Source organism: Callithrix jacchus, chromosome 7, assembly GCF_049354715.1.
Source record: "Callithrix jacchus isolate 240 chromosome 7, calJac240_pri, whole genome shotgun sequence".
Classification (NCBI taxonomy): domain Eukaryota; kingdom Metazoa; phylum Chordata; class Mammalia; order Primates; family Cebidae; genus Callithrix; species Callithrix jacchus.
The window spans coordinates 14,602,256-14,617,745 of record NC_133508.1 but is presented as its reverse complement, the minus strand read 5'-3'; the positions used below and the strand labels follow the sequence as shown (position 1 = coordinate 14,617,745).

At 43.7% G+C, this 15,490-nt stretch overlaps 1 protein-coding gene and 1 long non-coding RNA gene across 28 annotated transcripts in view; one reads left to right on the top strand and one right to left on the bottom strand.

Moving 5' to 3' along the window:
• Positions 1-7,030, top strand: part of FRMD4A (FERM domain containing 4A) — a 696,700-nt gene extending 689,670 nt beyond the window's left edge. For all 26 annotated transcript variants that reach the window (XM_054236791.2, XM_078329488.1, XM_054236787.2 and 23 more), the window contains one exon: positions 3,722-7,030. In XM_054236791.2, the coding sequence (XP_054092766.1) occupies positions 3,722-3,824 (103 nt within the window). In that variant the 3' untranslated portion in view covers positions 3,825-7,030. The remainder of the gene's footprint in view (positions 1-3,721) is intronic.
• The window catches only part of LOC103794101 (uncharacterized), a 40,591-nt gene extending 25,207 nt beyond the window's left edge, over positions 1-15,384 (bottom strand). Inside the window, exons 1-3 of one of the 2 annotated variants that reach the window (XR_013519527.1) lie at positions 14,096-15,384; positions 2,063-5,829; positions 875-1,023 (exon numbers count right to left, since the gene is read on the bottom strand). This is a non-coding gene — a long non-coding RNA (uncharacterized LOC103794101). Of the gene's footprint in view, positions 1-874; positions 1,024-2,062; positions 6,492-14,095 lie in introns of those variants that run through there. The other variant, XR_013519526.1, reaches the window with a different exon arrangement.
• Between the last annotated feature and the right edge of the window lie 106 nt (positions 15,385-15,490).

Below are 15,490 nucleotides of genomic sequence, written 5' to 3'. Positions count from 1 at the left end.
CTGTGAGAACGTAGGCAAGTCCGCTTGAAATACCTCCACACATATAGAGTGCATGCTCATGCAGACATGTGCACATGCATGGACACAGACTGAGCAGCAGCCCCTTCCCAGACCAGGTAAGACAGACAGATGACTCTACAGGGCCTTGTCGCCCATCCTCTGGCCTGTGACCAACTGTGGGACTATTCAACAACCAAAGTATGTGTCACCAGTTGGTTTTGTAAGTTAAACCATGTTTCTCAAATATGCTAAGCTATGAAGAGAAAGGACTGCTGAAATATACATTTACAGTAATAATTCGGTTTTGAAATTCCTCCCTCCCAGCAGCCTTACCTCCCTATGCCAAGCAGTTATAAATCACAAACTCCAGTGAGATGTGGGTGAATTTGCCATCTGTCTGCTATCAGAGGGCCCTTGCTTAGCGAGTACCCTTTGCAGGCCACACATCTCTGAGCATAGCCCTGGGAAAGGGCACTCTTGCAGTGAAAAATCCCCATAGGCATAGGCTATCGCAGATTCTGAAGTCACCACTTCTGTGACCCAGACTGCCCAGGTCGAAGCCACTCTTGTGGGTCATAGTTGAGAGAGCATGCCTAGATCCTCATCCTGCCCTGGCTCATGTTCCAGTGAATGACTGACTTCAGTTTACTAGGGCAACTATTTAATGGCCCCATTTGTGTTATTCGTGAAGAATAAATGCTTCCTAAATGGTCTCTTATTAATTTTCCTTTCATAGCACATGGCATTCCTTAACTATTACCGTAAAATTGAATTTGTACTGAGAGACAAAGGCTTAGCTCAGCAGCTCAACCAGGTTTCTTCTCCAAACCTAAGAGACCAACACATGAAGCAACATTGATAGCTTTAAAAATACCTTGGCTGGGCGTGGTGGCTCACGTCTGTAATCCCAACTACATGGGAGGCTGAGGCAGTAGAATCGCTTAAACCTGGGAGGCGGAGGTTGCAGTAAGCCGAGATCTCACCACTGCACTCCAGCGTGGGTTACAGAGAGCAAAACTCTGACTAAAAAAAAACAAACAAAAAAAGCCTTACTTCAATAGCAATGGGGAAGCACTAAGAAAACATTGCAAGTTTGGAAAAATAAATCATCTTCTCCGGCTTCATTTTCGGTTTTTTCTTTTACTCCTTTAGTAAATAAATTTTAATTTGGAAAAAAAAATGTACATGTCAGACCAGTCACAGCCTTTTCCGGACTGTTGCAAGTTCCACCCTTGTCAGAGGCAGGAGCAGGCCAGTGGTTTCTGCGGCCCCCCTGGGAGCTGCCTGGGAACCAAACCACCATTCCAGCATCTCCCATCCCACCCCATCATCCAGATCTCAATGCTCTCTCTGTGGATTCTGTGACCCAGAAGCCTCCATGATGAAATGCAGGAGAGCAGCATGGGCCAGCCAAGAGCTAGGCTCTTCATGTACCAAATCAAGCACCACAAGAACCCTTACCCTCGTCTGCCTTATCCAGACGTCACTGCTCTGATCTCCGTGGTCTTTCCTTGAGCCTTTATGATCAATACATAGTGGACTTAGTCCCTCTGAAGCAGATTATATTGTCACCAAAGTACTTGGTATTTGTGACACAATTATTACTCAACTTTTTCTTTAGGATCCAACATACAAGAGAGTCAACTACATTTTATAATATTAGCTTGAGTATTTTTCAAAGTATGTCCTGTGGGTGTTAATAGGTGATACTGTTCCAGAAGTTCTGGGTCAAACAGCATAATGCAGGACTTCTCAGAACCTTTATTATATGTCTCATGTACATTTCAGGCCTGTGAAAGGCAGTCCTCAAACTTACCCGTGGAACCTTTTTTTCCCTCAGAGCATCTCACAGGACTACTTTGAGAAACACTGGCTAAAGTGGTTCCTTAGACCTCACAAAGCCTCTTAGGGCTAAAGTTTTGTCCCAAACAGACCCAGATCATGCTTGTGTTAGAAACAAGAATTACATCAACAGTTTAAGAAACTACTTAAATGTGCCAGTATTCATTAGTTTCATATGAAAACAAACTCTATTCAACAAGCATAAGCAAAGAGCACATACCAGCTGATGTCACTGGAGCCCAGGCTGGCTGGGTCTCTTTCCATCTCTAGCTCTCCTCCTTCCACCTGCTAACTTCGTTCTTAGGAGGAAATGACATCCTTGTGGTTTCAAAGCTGCTCAGGCATGTGGCCATCTTTGAACCAGGAACTCTCAGGGGACTCTCATTGGCCTGGGCCAGTTGGCTTCCTTGTCCCCTGGCCCCCGTGGGAGCGAGGATGGTACCATGGTGGACAGCACCACCAGGATCACATGGAGTTAGGGAGGGATTTTCCCCCTGGAGGGCCCAGCCACCTCTCCCCTTAGAAGTTTTTCAGTTATTCAGGCACAATTGCAGAAGTCAGCTGAGTCAGGGTGGACAGTTTGCAGGACAGGTGTCCCAGGATCACCCACTTAACACCTACATATAGTAATACCCTTGGCCAGGGCCAGGGTCACCATCCAAGGCCTTTTGTTACTTTGCTTGTGAAGCTGGTTTATTTCTGGTGTTCCAAGCACAGGACTCTCTTTAAAATCCACCAGCATGGGCACAGATGCCTTGGCATTTTCAGCTTTCATGTTTTTTTTTTTTGTTTTTTTAAGGCCAGATGAGAAACATTTACAACATCCAGTTGTTCCTGGAGAAGTTAGCAAATCAAACAGAAAACAGGATGACTGATTATTCTCAATCATGAATCTGTGTTTGGTATTGAAATGCTCCTAAAACTCACCTACCGTGAACTACACTAGGTTCACGTAGGGTCACTTCCTGTCACCCATCCCTGACCACTCCCCTAGCACTACCCATGGGGAGATCCGTTGCCAGAGAGGAATTCAAAGGGCTCATTCAGGATCACTGGAGAGAGACTGTTTTTCCTAATCATGATCCCTCGTAATGACTATTGGCATCCACATATCTATGATTGCTTAAGAATTACTTCTACCCAACCAAGCTGGTGATACCTACCTAAAATATGTTTTAAAAGGCTTTTATTTTCTTCTTTAGACTTTTCTACATATTTCAAATGAACACAGTTTTATAATCACAAAACAATACATATTACTTAGAATAAAGCAAAGTCAGCATTGATTTCTTTAAAATTTTTCAAACACAATTCAAAATACCACCACAGTTTCACTATAGGGAAACTTCACATTTCAAATGGTCTTCCGGGACAGAATATAAATTTCCTAGTGACATCTTTTTAGCCCTGGGGTCTCTCAGAGCTGTGGTTTGGAAAAAGCCACCTGAGGAACACGGTCCAGGGGTTCTGGCTTTGGATGCATCTGAGAATCACCTGGTGGGGAACTCTGACAGCCCCAGCGCTCAGACACACCCCAGACCCTAATAGGCCTGCATCTCCCTGAGGAGGGACCCAGGCATGTGTATTTCTGAGAGTTCCCAGATGCTCCCCCAGATGCAGCCACACTCATGAGCCACTGCACTGTTACTTTCCATCTTCCTCCTTTATAGGAGGCCCCTTTGTGTGGATTCTGAGGGTCTTTGGGGGCCTTCTGTACACACAGCACTATGGAGGGTCTCAGGCCTCACTGCTCTGTACAGGAATGACATGTGATTAGCACAGAGCCCTGTCAAGGTGAACACGTCCTCCTCAGTGCAGGCCTGGCCAAGCCCATCCTCCTCCACTAACCATCTCATCTCCTTTCTTGGGCCTCCTGCAGGAGCTACAATGATAGCTGTTTCCTGGATTCCTCCCTCTATCCAGAACTAGCTGACGTCCAGTGGTACGGGCAGGAAAAAGCCAAGCCTGGAACCCTCGTGTGAGCCAGCCCGGCCTAATCTGACCGCCTCAACGCCATTCTGAGATCACCTCACTGCCTCTCATTTGCCTTACCCAGACGCACCGTCACCCTGCACCAGCTTCGGCCCTCAGCACTTTTTTTCTCCTGTCTCCACATTCCCTCTCCTTTGAAAACCTGACTGAGGAGACATTCTGGAAGGTTCCGGTCCCACTGTGTGTCCCCTGGCTCTCTTGCCCATAGAGAGCCAGACACCAATCCTCAATGGCACCTTGGTGGCTTCCCCCTGCCATGACAGCCCCTAGGCCAGGAATTGTCAAGGGGGCCGGCTGGCATCCAATTCCTGCGGACAAGTAGTGTTGGGAGAAAACCGGAAAGGGGACTTAAGTTACAGGGTGACCCAGAAAGACGACTCAGCTGTGTCCAGCCTGCCACCCACAGGCCAACCAAGCACTGCACCAAGAGGAGGCCTTGTGGCATATTCAGTTTACACCTGAAGTATTCCTTGATGAGACAGTTTGTGGGGAGTGGCTGTGGGGGAGGGGAGGATAAGAAAGCAAGCTCTCGACACCAGAGATGCATCGGAGGACCACGATCAGTTCTGTGCTGCCAAAGATTAACAAAAACATAAAAAATTAAGAGGGGCCAAGAGGAAGACAGTCTTTCTGCAAGGAAATTGCTTTTAAATTCTGAACTGCTACTACACACAAGTGAAAGTCAACCCCGTGTACAGTGGTGTCCTCTCTCCAGCCTTCTCCCTTCATGCTCCACGTCTCTCTCCGTAGAAAGCCTGAGAAACTAACCCAATGCAACGGTGAAGACGAGGGAGTCTGGGCTGGCATTGCTCACTCACAGTTGCCATCCATCTGGACATGAAGAGAGACCCGCAGGAGTCGTGGAGGGTACTGTTAGCCCCAGTCCAAGCAGGGGATTCAGCCAAGCCCAAGACTCAAAGCTGCTTTCCTTTCAGGACCTGTAGTAAACGTAAGGTGATAATGGCCAAAAGTGGTTCTCTCTCATTAAAACAACCAGTAAAAGCGTATCCTGTTTTTTTTTTGCACAAGGTGTTTCATTTTCTTTTTTATGGGAAACCAAGGGAAAAGCACATTGCGATCCATTCAGTGTTTAACTGTCGTGGCTCATTTTCTGTTTGTTAGCACTTGTGTGACAAAAGAGCTCAGATCCGACTTCTCCTGTGTGTCACTTACTCCAAGAACCCAACGATGCCCTTAGGTAGAAGATTTGACTCATGTGTCTACTAGCCAACAGTCAGAGCAGGGGTGAAAAAAAAAATAGCAGCTCCCAAAGGGCCTGTGTGTCTATATCATCAGTTCCTGTCATGCACCACAGTTGTGTGCAGACAGTGAAAGAGGAGGAAAGAGGAAGAAAAATTAACGTGTGGGAGCTGCATGTTTACATGTGTTTTGAGCTATGCTTCAAACACAACTGGAAAGCCATCAATCTTCAAAAGCCTCAAAAATACTTTTATAATAACTAACAAGTGCACAACCTTAGTTGGGTTATTCAAGATGGCACAGAAAGGTTTCCGCAGAGGTGGTATGCTGTGCTTTTGGCGCAAGTGGTGGGGGGTGGGGGGGTGGTATTTTTTTCTCTGATGACTTCCTATTGGAAAGGCATTTGACAGCCAGGGACAGGAGCCAGGGTGGGGGTAGTTTTGTGGGAAAGCAGAACTGAAGTTAGCTTTAACATCAAAGGAACAGAAAAATCTTCGTTTTTCATGTATGTGGAATCCAAGAATAACCATAGGCTCTACCAGACCAGGAGGGTAAGGAAGGACATTAAAATAAATACTCACAGTGTTCCTCTGCTGCAGCCTGGAGACCACTGAGAGTCGGGCTGGGGCACACACACCTGGCTGGGGCCTGCCCAGGAAAAGGCAGGCTGTGGCCTCCTCCACCAAGTCTCTGTAGATGATTCAGGGCCTGCTTTTCCCAGCTCCATGCATGGCTGGACTGGTGATTGCAGCTTGCAGAAGGGATCAGTATTCCCAGGACACTTTTGGTGTCCACCTGCAGAATAAACAGAAACCGGTTACATCATTAAATGATTCTAGGGATTCACTGGGGGATATTTTTGCTGCTTTTATTGTCATGGTCAGAGCTACAAAGAGCAGGGATTTTTCTCCCTTTCGCATTCAGAAACATTATACATTGGGCCATTTTTCTTTCTCTCAAAGAAGATGCATGCATAATCAGACTGAACTGTGTGCAAGAGGAAAAGTCAACAGGGTAACAAAGTGATGAGGCTGCATGTTACAGGTTCTACACCATGCACAGTAGTGTGAAATCTAGTCTGGAGAAAACTGCATCAAGATTCTATCCCAGCTGAGAAGCAAGGAATGGTAGGCAAAAAGCCTAAAAACTCGGGTTATGTTTTCAATTTGGGGGACAGAGAAAAAGCGAGTGGGAGCAGGAATTACAGTTTCAGCAAACATCATGATAGTCTGGTAGTGAAGACAGAGATTAAGTAAAACAGGTTTTACTGTTTAGCTGAGTTCAGTTGATACAAAATGTACATAAAGCGTTAGTCCTTTGAGGCTGACATGATTAATGATCAGTGTGGTGGGAAACGATGTAGTTATTGTACACGAGCACTTGCAAACTCTTTATATATCCCTATTTCTTTAAAACAAAATAAGGTGAAATGCAAAGTCCCTGGTCTGACATAAAGCCCCTACTGGATTCTTCAGATGAGTATAAGAAATTGCCTATTTCAGCCAGAAGACTGGTGGAAACACATACATCAGACTATGTTGTGAGCCAGGTTGATTTTTTATTTTATTATATGCAGGTGAGTGTTGAATCTGTTAAAATTCCAATTTGTTTTCATTATTAGTTTAGTTCTAAATATAGCAAACCCATCCAGGTGCTATCAGACGACCAGTTACTGCTTAGTTAACTAGGTGTAAGGTTTTACATATACATTCATGTCAATAGTTTATTACGAGTTGTGTAAAATGGACTCTAGTTTAATAATGGGGGGAAAAAGATTAGGTTGCTCCTGAAACTGACTGTAGAGCATGTAAAATGATTTTACTGGATTCTGTTCAACTGTAATCAATTAAAAAGATGTACGTTGTAGACAAAGTTGCAGAATTAAAAAAGAAATCTGCTTTTAATTTATTCTTTTTGTATTAAGAATTTGTATAGTACCTTTACATTTTGCAAAACAGTGTTGTCAACACTTATTAAAGCATTTTCAAAATGAAAAGATCCCAGCTGCCTCCTGGAGATTTTGTTCCTTTGTCAGACATACACGCCTGTGTGTGCTCCAGGAATCTGTAAATTCAGGTGCTTGTGTCCTCAGTGGGGCTCCTTTATTAAAGTCAGTCTATGGATGGTATTATTATTATTTTTAATGAGGGAGGATCACGAGGTCAGGAGTTCGAGACCAGCCTGGCCAACGTGATGAAACCCCAATGGATGGTATTTTTATGGGCTTGCTAGATGATACAGAGAAGCTTTATTTGATCAGCAGAGGCGAAATCCCTCATTCTAGTTTCCTTTTGTTAACTGTAGAAGACAATATTGTCTAAATTATATATTCCTCCTACTACAAAAAAGGACTTGAGAGATCAGTCTTTAGCAGGATACTATCTCAGCCTTTGCATCACTGTTCACTGCAAACAGCTGCCCATGTGTAATATGTGCCAGCTTGTGTACCGTCCCTGCAGGACAGTCCACAGCAGAAGGAACACTGAAGGAAGCTAGGCTTTGAGGAATCATCCTTAGTCTCTCCATGCTTTCCCTTGGTTCCACGTAGGATGCAGAGGGTCACTCACACAGGCTGCTCAGGCTCTCTGTGACTGCCATTGATCCTCTATGTTCACACTGCAGCTCAAACCCTGTCACTGAGTCTAAATCACATCATCACAGCAAGTACCTACTGGGACTGCAAGTACAAAGAGCCCCTGACTTATGGAAGAAATGGTGACTGGCTGACCTGAGTAGAGACTGCTGCAATTGAATCCCTGTCCCCGCAACTTAATAGGCATCTCTTACTAGCAAAACTGGAAGTCTGGCCTCCAGCAGCATCCCTGGATGAAAAGCTCCTGGATGGGAAGCCTTGCAGAAGCCTTGGCCACTAGAGCCAGGTGATGCAGCCAAAAACGAAGACAATCCACTGAGAATCACATCTGGAAGTGAGCCCATCAAGAGTGTTCTCTACTTCCTGCATCCTAAAAACTGCCCATGGGAGACCCTGAAGCCTCCTCTCCTTGGGGAAGCAACCAGTCCATCTCAAAATCATCTACACTTAAAGGGACCTTATGTAAGTCTCTTACATGTAAATATGTCACAGCTCAGGAAATTAACCTATTATCTTCTCATTAAGCTCTATCACATGAAAGCAACTGGATAGGAACATCCTCTTCCCATTTCTTTCCCACCCCTTCTTAATTTTCACCACTTCACCTATCAATCTGGTGATCTGTCTCCCCTTTCACTGTGCCAAAAAGATAATTCCAAACAGCTGATTATTAAGGAACACAAAGTAAACACCCCACTCCTAGTAGAAGGTATTACAAACAGCCAGCTCTTTATGTTCCCAGAATCCCAGTTCAAAAAAGTTCTATGTATAAAACTCTTTAAAAAGACGAGTGTGAAGTCACCACTGATGAGAGCCACCAGGCAGGCAATGGATCTCCAACAAAGTCACTTCATTGCACATTTGGTGCAGAGTTCCAGTTCGTAAAAGCTTACTCTCACAGATGAGACAAACAGGCACGCAACCGCATATATGGGGAAAGGAGGTCACCAGCATTAAACAGGAAGAGATTAAAATTATTCCCAAGGATAAGTGATCAATGAGTGTGTGTAGACAGCGCGTCTCTCACTGGGACCTGAGTTGAGTGGTCAGCGATGGCAGGGAAAAAGTAGAGGTGCTGCAGAGGTAAAGCCTCTGCATTCTCCAGCAAAGTCGCTCTCTACTCAGGCAACAGCTGAAGAACCTGCATTGCGTTCAGAAGAATAAAGCAGTGTGGACAGTTATTGCAAGAGCCCATAGGATTATAATGGCATCAAGACTGACTTTTTAAATCAGAAACCCACTTCGACCTTCATAATTTTTATCCCCACAAGCTGTTTTTTCCTTCATTAATCCATTTTCTCTCAAACACACTGCAACTATGCTTTCATCCCCTCCACTATACTAAGCCCGCTGTTGTCAGAGTCAACAATGGCTCCCTGCAATGCCGAATCCAATGGTTAATTCTGTTTTCGTCTAGTATCACTTGCCAGCCACACTTGTTGGAGTGTGAAGAAGTGGGACACTTCATTGAAACGCTTTCTTCACTGGGACGTCAGGATGCCACGTTGTCCTGGTTTTCACCTGTTACCGTAGTCCAGAGCTCTCCTTTTCAATCTCCCTGGTAATTTTTCTTCCCTGACTTCTTGGCATTGGAGTGTCCCCAGGCTCAGTCCTTAGACTCCTTCTCTTAATACTGACAATTACTCTTTAGAGCTCCTATCCAGTCTCACGGCTTTAAATGCCATCTTTATGTTGACAACATCTATATTTAGCCCTACACCCTAGACCTGCTTTCTCAAAGTTGTACATCCCACTGCCTACACAACATCCCCACATGGATGTCTAACATGCTAACATGTCCTGAACTAATCTCCTGACTGTTCCCTCCAAATCTGCCTCACAAATGACCATCCTCAGCTCAGGTACAGGCAATTCCAGGCCTTCCAGTGCTCAGGCCAAAAATCTTACAATCATCCAAGATTTTTCATCAGCTTTCTTTTCCTCACACCTCACATCTACACAAAAGAGATACAAATTCTCTGCCCTTGTAAGACTTAGATTACATTGAGAGTGGAGGGAGACAACAGAAAGTAATTTAGATAACATAATAGAAAGCAGGACAGTGGAAGATTTAGCCTATGACAGAAGGAGGAACAGCTTTTTCTCCAAAGCAAGTAAGACAAGATGCTGGTGGATTAGGAAGTAGAACTAGACCTTAAGATTGCCTCTATATTCAAGCTGTATGAGACGGGTAGTTGAGGCCACCCTCCAAGTGAGATGGGAAGGAGGTAGCAGGGTAGGATCAGGACAGAGCAGAGGTGTCGGAGAGCTATGGCGGCGGGCGGGGGTGGGGGGTGGGGGTGGGCGGGGTCTGGCTCAGTGGATGCTTAGACTGTGAATTTCCTCCAGCAGCAGTTACTAGCGTCAGAGCATGGGAGAAGAGAGACTGGAATGATTCTGGCTTGGGTTTTGTCATCGGGTATGGCAGGGCAACAAAAGCATGCAAGAGTAGAAGGGACTGGAGGGTGACTGAAATGATGGTAATGGTATCCAGACTGACTAGAGAAAAGGGAAGCTGAAAATATGCTGATTAAGTAGGAAAAACAGAGGAGTGAAGGGACAGAGGTCTTAGGAACTGCAGGGTGGGAATGAAGGAGGGAGCAAGGAGAGGTCTTCATGACCAGGGTGTAGGTGAAACATTCATTACCCCTAATCCTGCAGCTCTCCCCGTGGGGGTGAATCACATCATCTAGGGAGAGATCCCTATGTTGTGATGAGGAAAGCTAGTGAAAAATCCACCTGAGCTTGGGATTGTGTAGAAGCCTACCTGGATCTCACAGCTCTTTTCCAGGAGCTGAAAACCTGGCTGCCTGTTTTATCTCGGACCAAGACCACAGCAATTATTCTAAGAGATATGGCTGAAAAACGACTGTCAACCAGTGAGTGAAGAGGTGGGAGGCAAAAAAGGGGCAGTTATCACAGAGATAACGGCAGTAGGCAGCCACCACGCTTAGGGCTGGGAACCACAGGCAAGGCCTGGATCGTGAAAATGTGGGAGCTTTTCCAGGAGCTAGGAGTGAAACCTCTCAGGAGTTAACACCACTCTCCTGGTACTGGCACCTCAGAAATGTGAGGATCCCAAAGAGCTGGAATTCAAAGCTCTGAAGAGGGGGCACCGGCTGACAATGCTGCGACCTTTGAGTGGCAAGATGAAGCTGGTTCTACGAGTATGGAAAAGTACACCCTGGAACCTACTATTCCTTCTGGAATGAAGAGCCATTGCTCAGCTTCTCGAGAGCCACGGCTGTGCCATCGTTGTTAGGAACAGGAAGTGAGAAAGGGGCAGCTCCCTTTTTCCCACCTCCACGTTCCAATCTCTTACAATCTCTTACACGTCTGTTCCTGTCAGATCCTAACAAAAAGCTATCTAGCAAAGGACAGATGTGGTTTGCAGAGTCTCGTGACAAAGCAGAGTATGGAAGGTGTGTTTGGAGCTGAGACAATAGCCTCACAGCCACCTCTCCTGACCAGAAACTGCACACTTATCCTGAGTCCTGGCTATAAGTTCCTAATCAAAGGATGAACTAACAGGCTCTCAAATCTCAAAGAGACCTCTAAAATATATTGCTATCATATTTAAGACAAACTAATCTTCAGCTTTTTAATTTTAGAAAAATTTTATGAAGGTCAAACACGCAAGCACTTTTTGGCCCACGTTAGTGTAACTTGAGTTGCTATCTCAGAAGGAACTGTAAGTAATAACAAGTCAAAGCAGATCAAGCTGCTTTTCCCAAAATGATGAAATCACAATCATATATTTTCTCAGCCAATTCCTTACAATAAATCTCTCTCCATCCTCCGCCAACAACCTTCTCTTTCTCCCTCTCTATCTCCTATCTCTTCGGTTTTCTGTAAAATATTAATAGAGCAGTTGAAGTTTTCCACAAAATGCTTCCAGGATGCCATTTTAAAAACCCAAGCTTTATCTTCTGCTTGGCCATATTTAACACAACTTCATCATCAAGACTGCAGGATGGACACCACGCACCTATGCATCATGTTCACAGGACAAAGAAAATATCGATGTCAGTCAAGTCTCTCTTTCTCTTAGAAAACCAACAGCTTTCCAGGAAATCCCACACACCCAACAAACTTCCATCTGTATCTTCTTGGCAGGATCATGTCACATGGCCAACCCTAACTACAAAAGGTCCTGGTAGGACAAGTTGTTTTAACTGTGCACATTCCAGTTCCAAACTCATTAGGGCTGTTAGTAGAGAGAGAATGAAATTTGGGTAAGTAACTAGCAATATCTACACCACACATAGATGGCACATAAACTTGCACACCAAAAGCAGCAAAACAAAAATAGCCACGTCTCCAATGAAAAGAATCCAATACAACATTTAACAAAAACATGTAAAAATTCACATAATTTCCTCTTCACACAGGTCTTACACTCTTAAGCACATCATTTAAACAAGAGGAAGAATTGTTATTTAAGCTTGACACATTATTTGATTTTTATAAACTCTATCGGGCAAAGATAGTTGGCAAAGGTTACATCAACATTTGAGTTAGTCATGAGATTATTTCTCCATTGCATAAAAAGTAACCTAGTACAAAGGGAAGCCACTGAGTGGAAGGTGTATTAGCAATACAGATATGTAGCCAGAATACAGAAAGTACTATAAATCAGTAAGAAAAAAGCAGGCAATTCTGTAGGGAAAAAATGGACAAAAACAGATATTGAACAGGAACCTCACGGAAGTTAATATCCAAATGATATTTAACATATTTCCATTAAACATATGAAAAAGGTACTCAACTGTACTAATCATCAGGGAAATGCAAATTAAAGCCACAATGTGATACCATTATGACTACCAGAAGGGCTAAAATGAAAAGGACAGAGGACATATCAAGTGTGGCAAGGAGGTAGAGTAACTGAACTCTCACATCTTGCTGTGGGACTGTCAACTGTACAAGCCCTTTGGAAAACTCTTTATAGCCAAGTTTATACATACCTTATGTCCCAGAAATTTCACACCTTGGTATACATTCTTGTGAATATAAATACGGAAATATATGTTCACCAAGAAGCATATACAAAACATCCCATGCAAAAACCAGAAACAACTCAGGTCCATAATCGGCAGAATAAACTGTGAGACACAGCATCAAGACTGAAAAACCACAACTACACACAATGAGAATGAATAAATATCAGAACCCTAAGCTGAGTCGGAGAAATCAAGCACATACATTCCATTTATAAACAGGCAAATTTTAAATACAGGCAAACAGGGTTCTTTTTGGAATGATGGAAGTATTCTAAGACTATGGTGATGGTTGTATAACTCTGAATATACTGAAAACCTTTGTACACTTTAAATGGGTGCAACTAATGGTACGCGAATCACACATCAATAAAGACTTTTTTAAAATTATAATGTTAGAAATTAGGACCATGGCTATGACTAGGAGAGGACATGAAGAGATTTCCGGGGCATTGGTAAGTTACCTTTTCTGATCTGGGTGCTAGTTACTGGTACTTTGTGAAATGTTTACTTTGTGAAAAACCTATTATATTGTGGTACTCTAGTGAGTTTCTGTGTATATGTTATACTGCCAAGAAGAAAATTTACATTAAAAGAAATGTAATTTAGCACTGAGTCTTAGGAAATAACTTTCAAAGGGCCAAACCACTTTCCTCTCAAAAGACATTTGGTGCATAACACTAGACTCCTTGCATCTATTTTTGCCTGAAATCTGTCTCATAATTAATTACTCATTTTTGAGACAGGATCTCACTCTGTCACCTAGGCCGGAATGTGGTGGTGTGATCACTGCTCACTGTAGCCTCTACCTCCTGGGCTCACATAATCCTTCCACCTCAACCCAAGTAGCTGGGACCATATGTGCATGCCACCATGCCCAGTTAACTTTTGTATTTTTTGTAGAGATGAGGCCTCACCATGTTGCCCAGGCTGGTCTCAAACTCCTGAGCTCAAGCGATCTGACTGCCTTGGCTTCACAAAGTGCTGGCCTTACAGGCATGAGCCACCACACCCAGCCAAACCTATCTCGTACGTTAACTGACCTCCCATTTATTTTGCAATACCTCGTTTAATCTTGCTTTATCCAACAATGTGCAGCCAGCCCAAGGTGCTCACCTATGCATACTGCCCATTTTCTTAGAGATGATTTACAAGCTGCTTTTCTCAATTCTTCTATAAACATCTCCTCATTTTAACTTCAGAATTACATATTAATTACATATTGCTACAGAAGTATTTAGCGCTTTGAAGCATCTGAGGTTCTATAATCTGCTAAATTTCATACTAACCTTGAGAGCCAAGTGTTATTTCCATGTTAAAAAAAAACAAGAAAGGCCGGGAGCAGTGGCTCGAGCCTGTAATCCCAGCACTTTGGGAGGCCGAGGCGGGTGGATCATGAGGTCAAGAGATCGAGACCATCCGGGTCAACAAGGTGAAACCCTGTCTCTACTAAAAATACAAAAATTACCTGGGCATGGTGGTGTGTGCCTGTAATCCCAGCTACTCGGGAGGCTGAGGCAGAACTGCTTGAACCCAGAAGGCGGAGGATGCGGTGAGCCGAGATCATGCCATTGCACTCCAGTCTGGGTAACAAGAGCAAAACTCCATCTCAAAAATAAATAAATAAATAAATAAATAACCAAGAAAGAGCTATAGTGCTTTTGCCCTAGATTCATCTAACAGGTCATTTCCTTCTTTAACTCTACTAATAATTGCTTAAATCAGTGGTTTCCAAACAACTCCATTAAAAAGCAGACTAAGGACATGAACACTTTGCAAAAGAAGACATACATGCAACCAACAAACATATGAAAAAAAAATCTCAACGTCACTGATCATTAGAGAAGAGCATATCAAAACCACAATGAGATACCATCTCATACCAGTCAGAATGGCTATTATCAAAAAGTTAAAAAATAACAGATGCTGGCAAGGTTGTGGAGAAAAAGAAACGCTTTTATACTACTGGTGGGAGTATAAATTAGTTCAACCATTATGGAAGATAGTGTGGCAATTCTTCAAAGACCGAGAGACAGAAATACCATGGGGATTCAACCCAACAATCTCATTCCTGGGTATATAACCAAAGGAATATAAACCATTCTATTATAAAGACACATGCACATGTACATTCACTGCAGCACTATTCACAATAGCAAAGACATGGAATCAATCTAAATGCCCATCAGTGACAGACTGGATAAAGAAAATGTGGTACATACACACCATGGAATATTACATAGCCATAAAAAGGAATGAGATCATGTCCTTTGCAGGGACATGAATGGAGCTGGAGGCCATTATCCTTCGCAAACTAACTGAGAAACAGAAAAGCAAGTACCACGTGTTCTCACTTTTAAGTGGGAACTGAACAATGAGAACACATGGACACACAGGGGTAACAACACACACTAGGGCCTGTTGGAGGGCGGCGGGTGGCGGGGAGAAGTTCAGGAAGAATAGTTAGCGGGACGCCAGGCTAATACCCGGGTGATGAGATGACCTGTGCAGCAAGCCACCATGGCATGTGCTTACGTATGTAACAAACCGCACATCCTGCACATGTACCCCTGAAATGACCATAAGTCTGAAATTTTAGAAATAAAAAATCAGTGATTTTCAAACTGACCACCACGCATTAATGAGTTGTCAACCAATTTTGACGATAACCACCAACCTATTTTTAAAAGAAACAACAGAATAGAAAACGTAAGAATGCCTTGCACATGGTGTGGCCAGTGCTTTTGTTTCAGGTATACGTGCCTGTGTACATGTACTACTGGGTCTCCATGCACTTGTTTGCTTTGAGTTGTGGTCCAAAAGTTTCAAATTCTACAGCTTTTACACTCCTACTTCCCAGGAT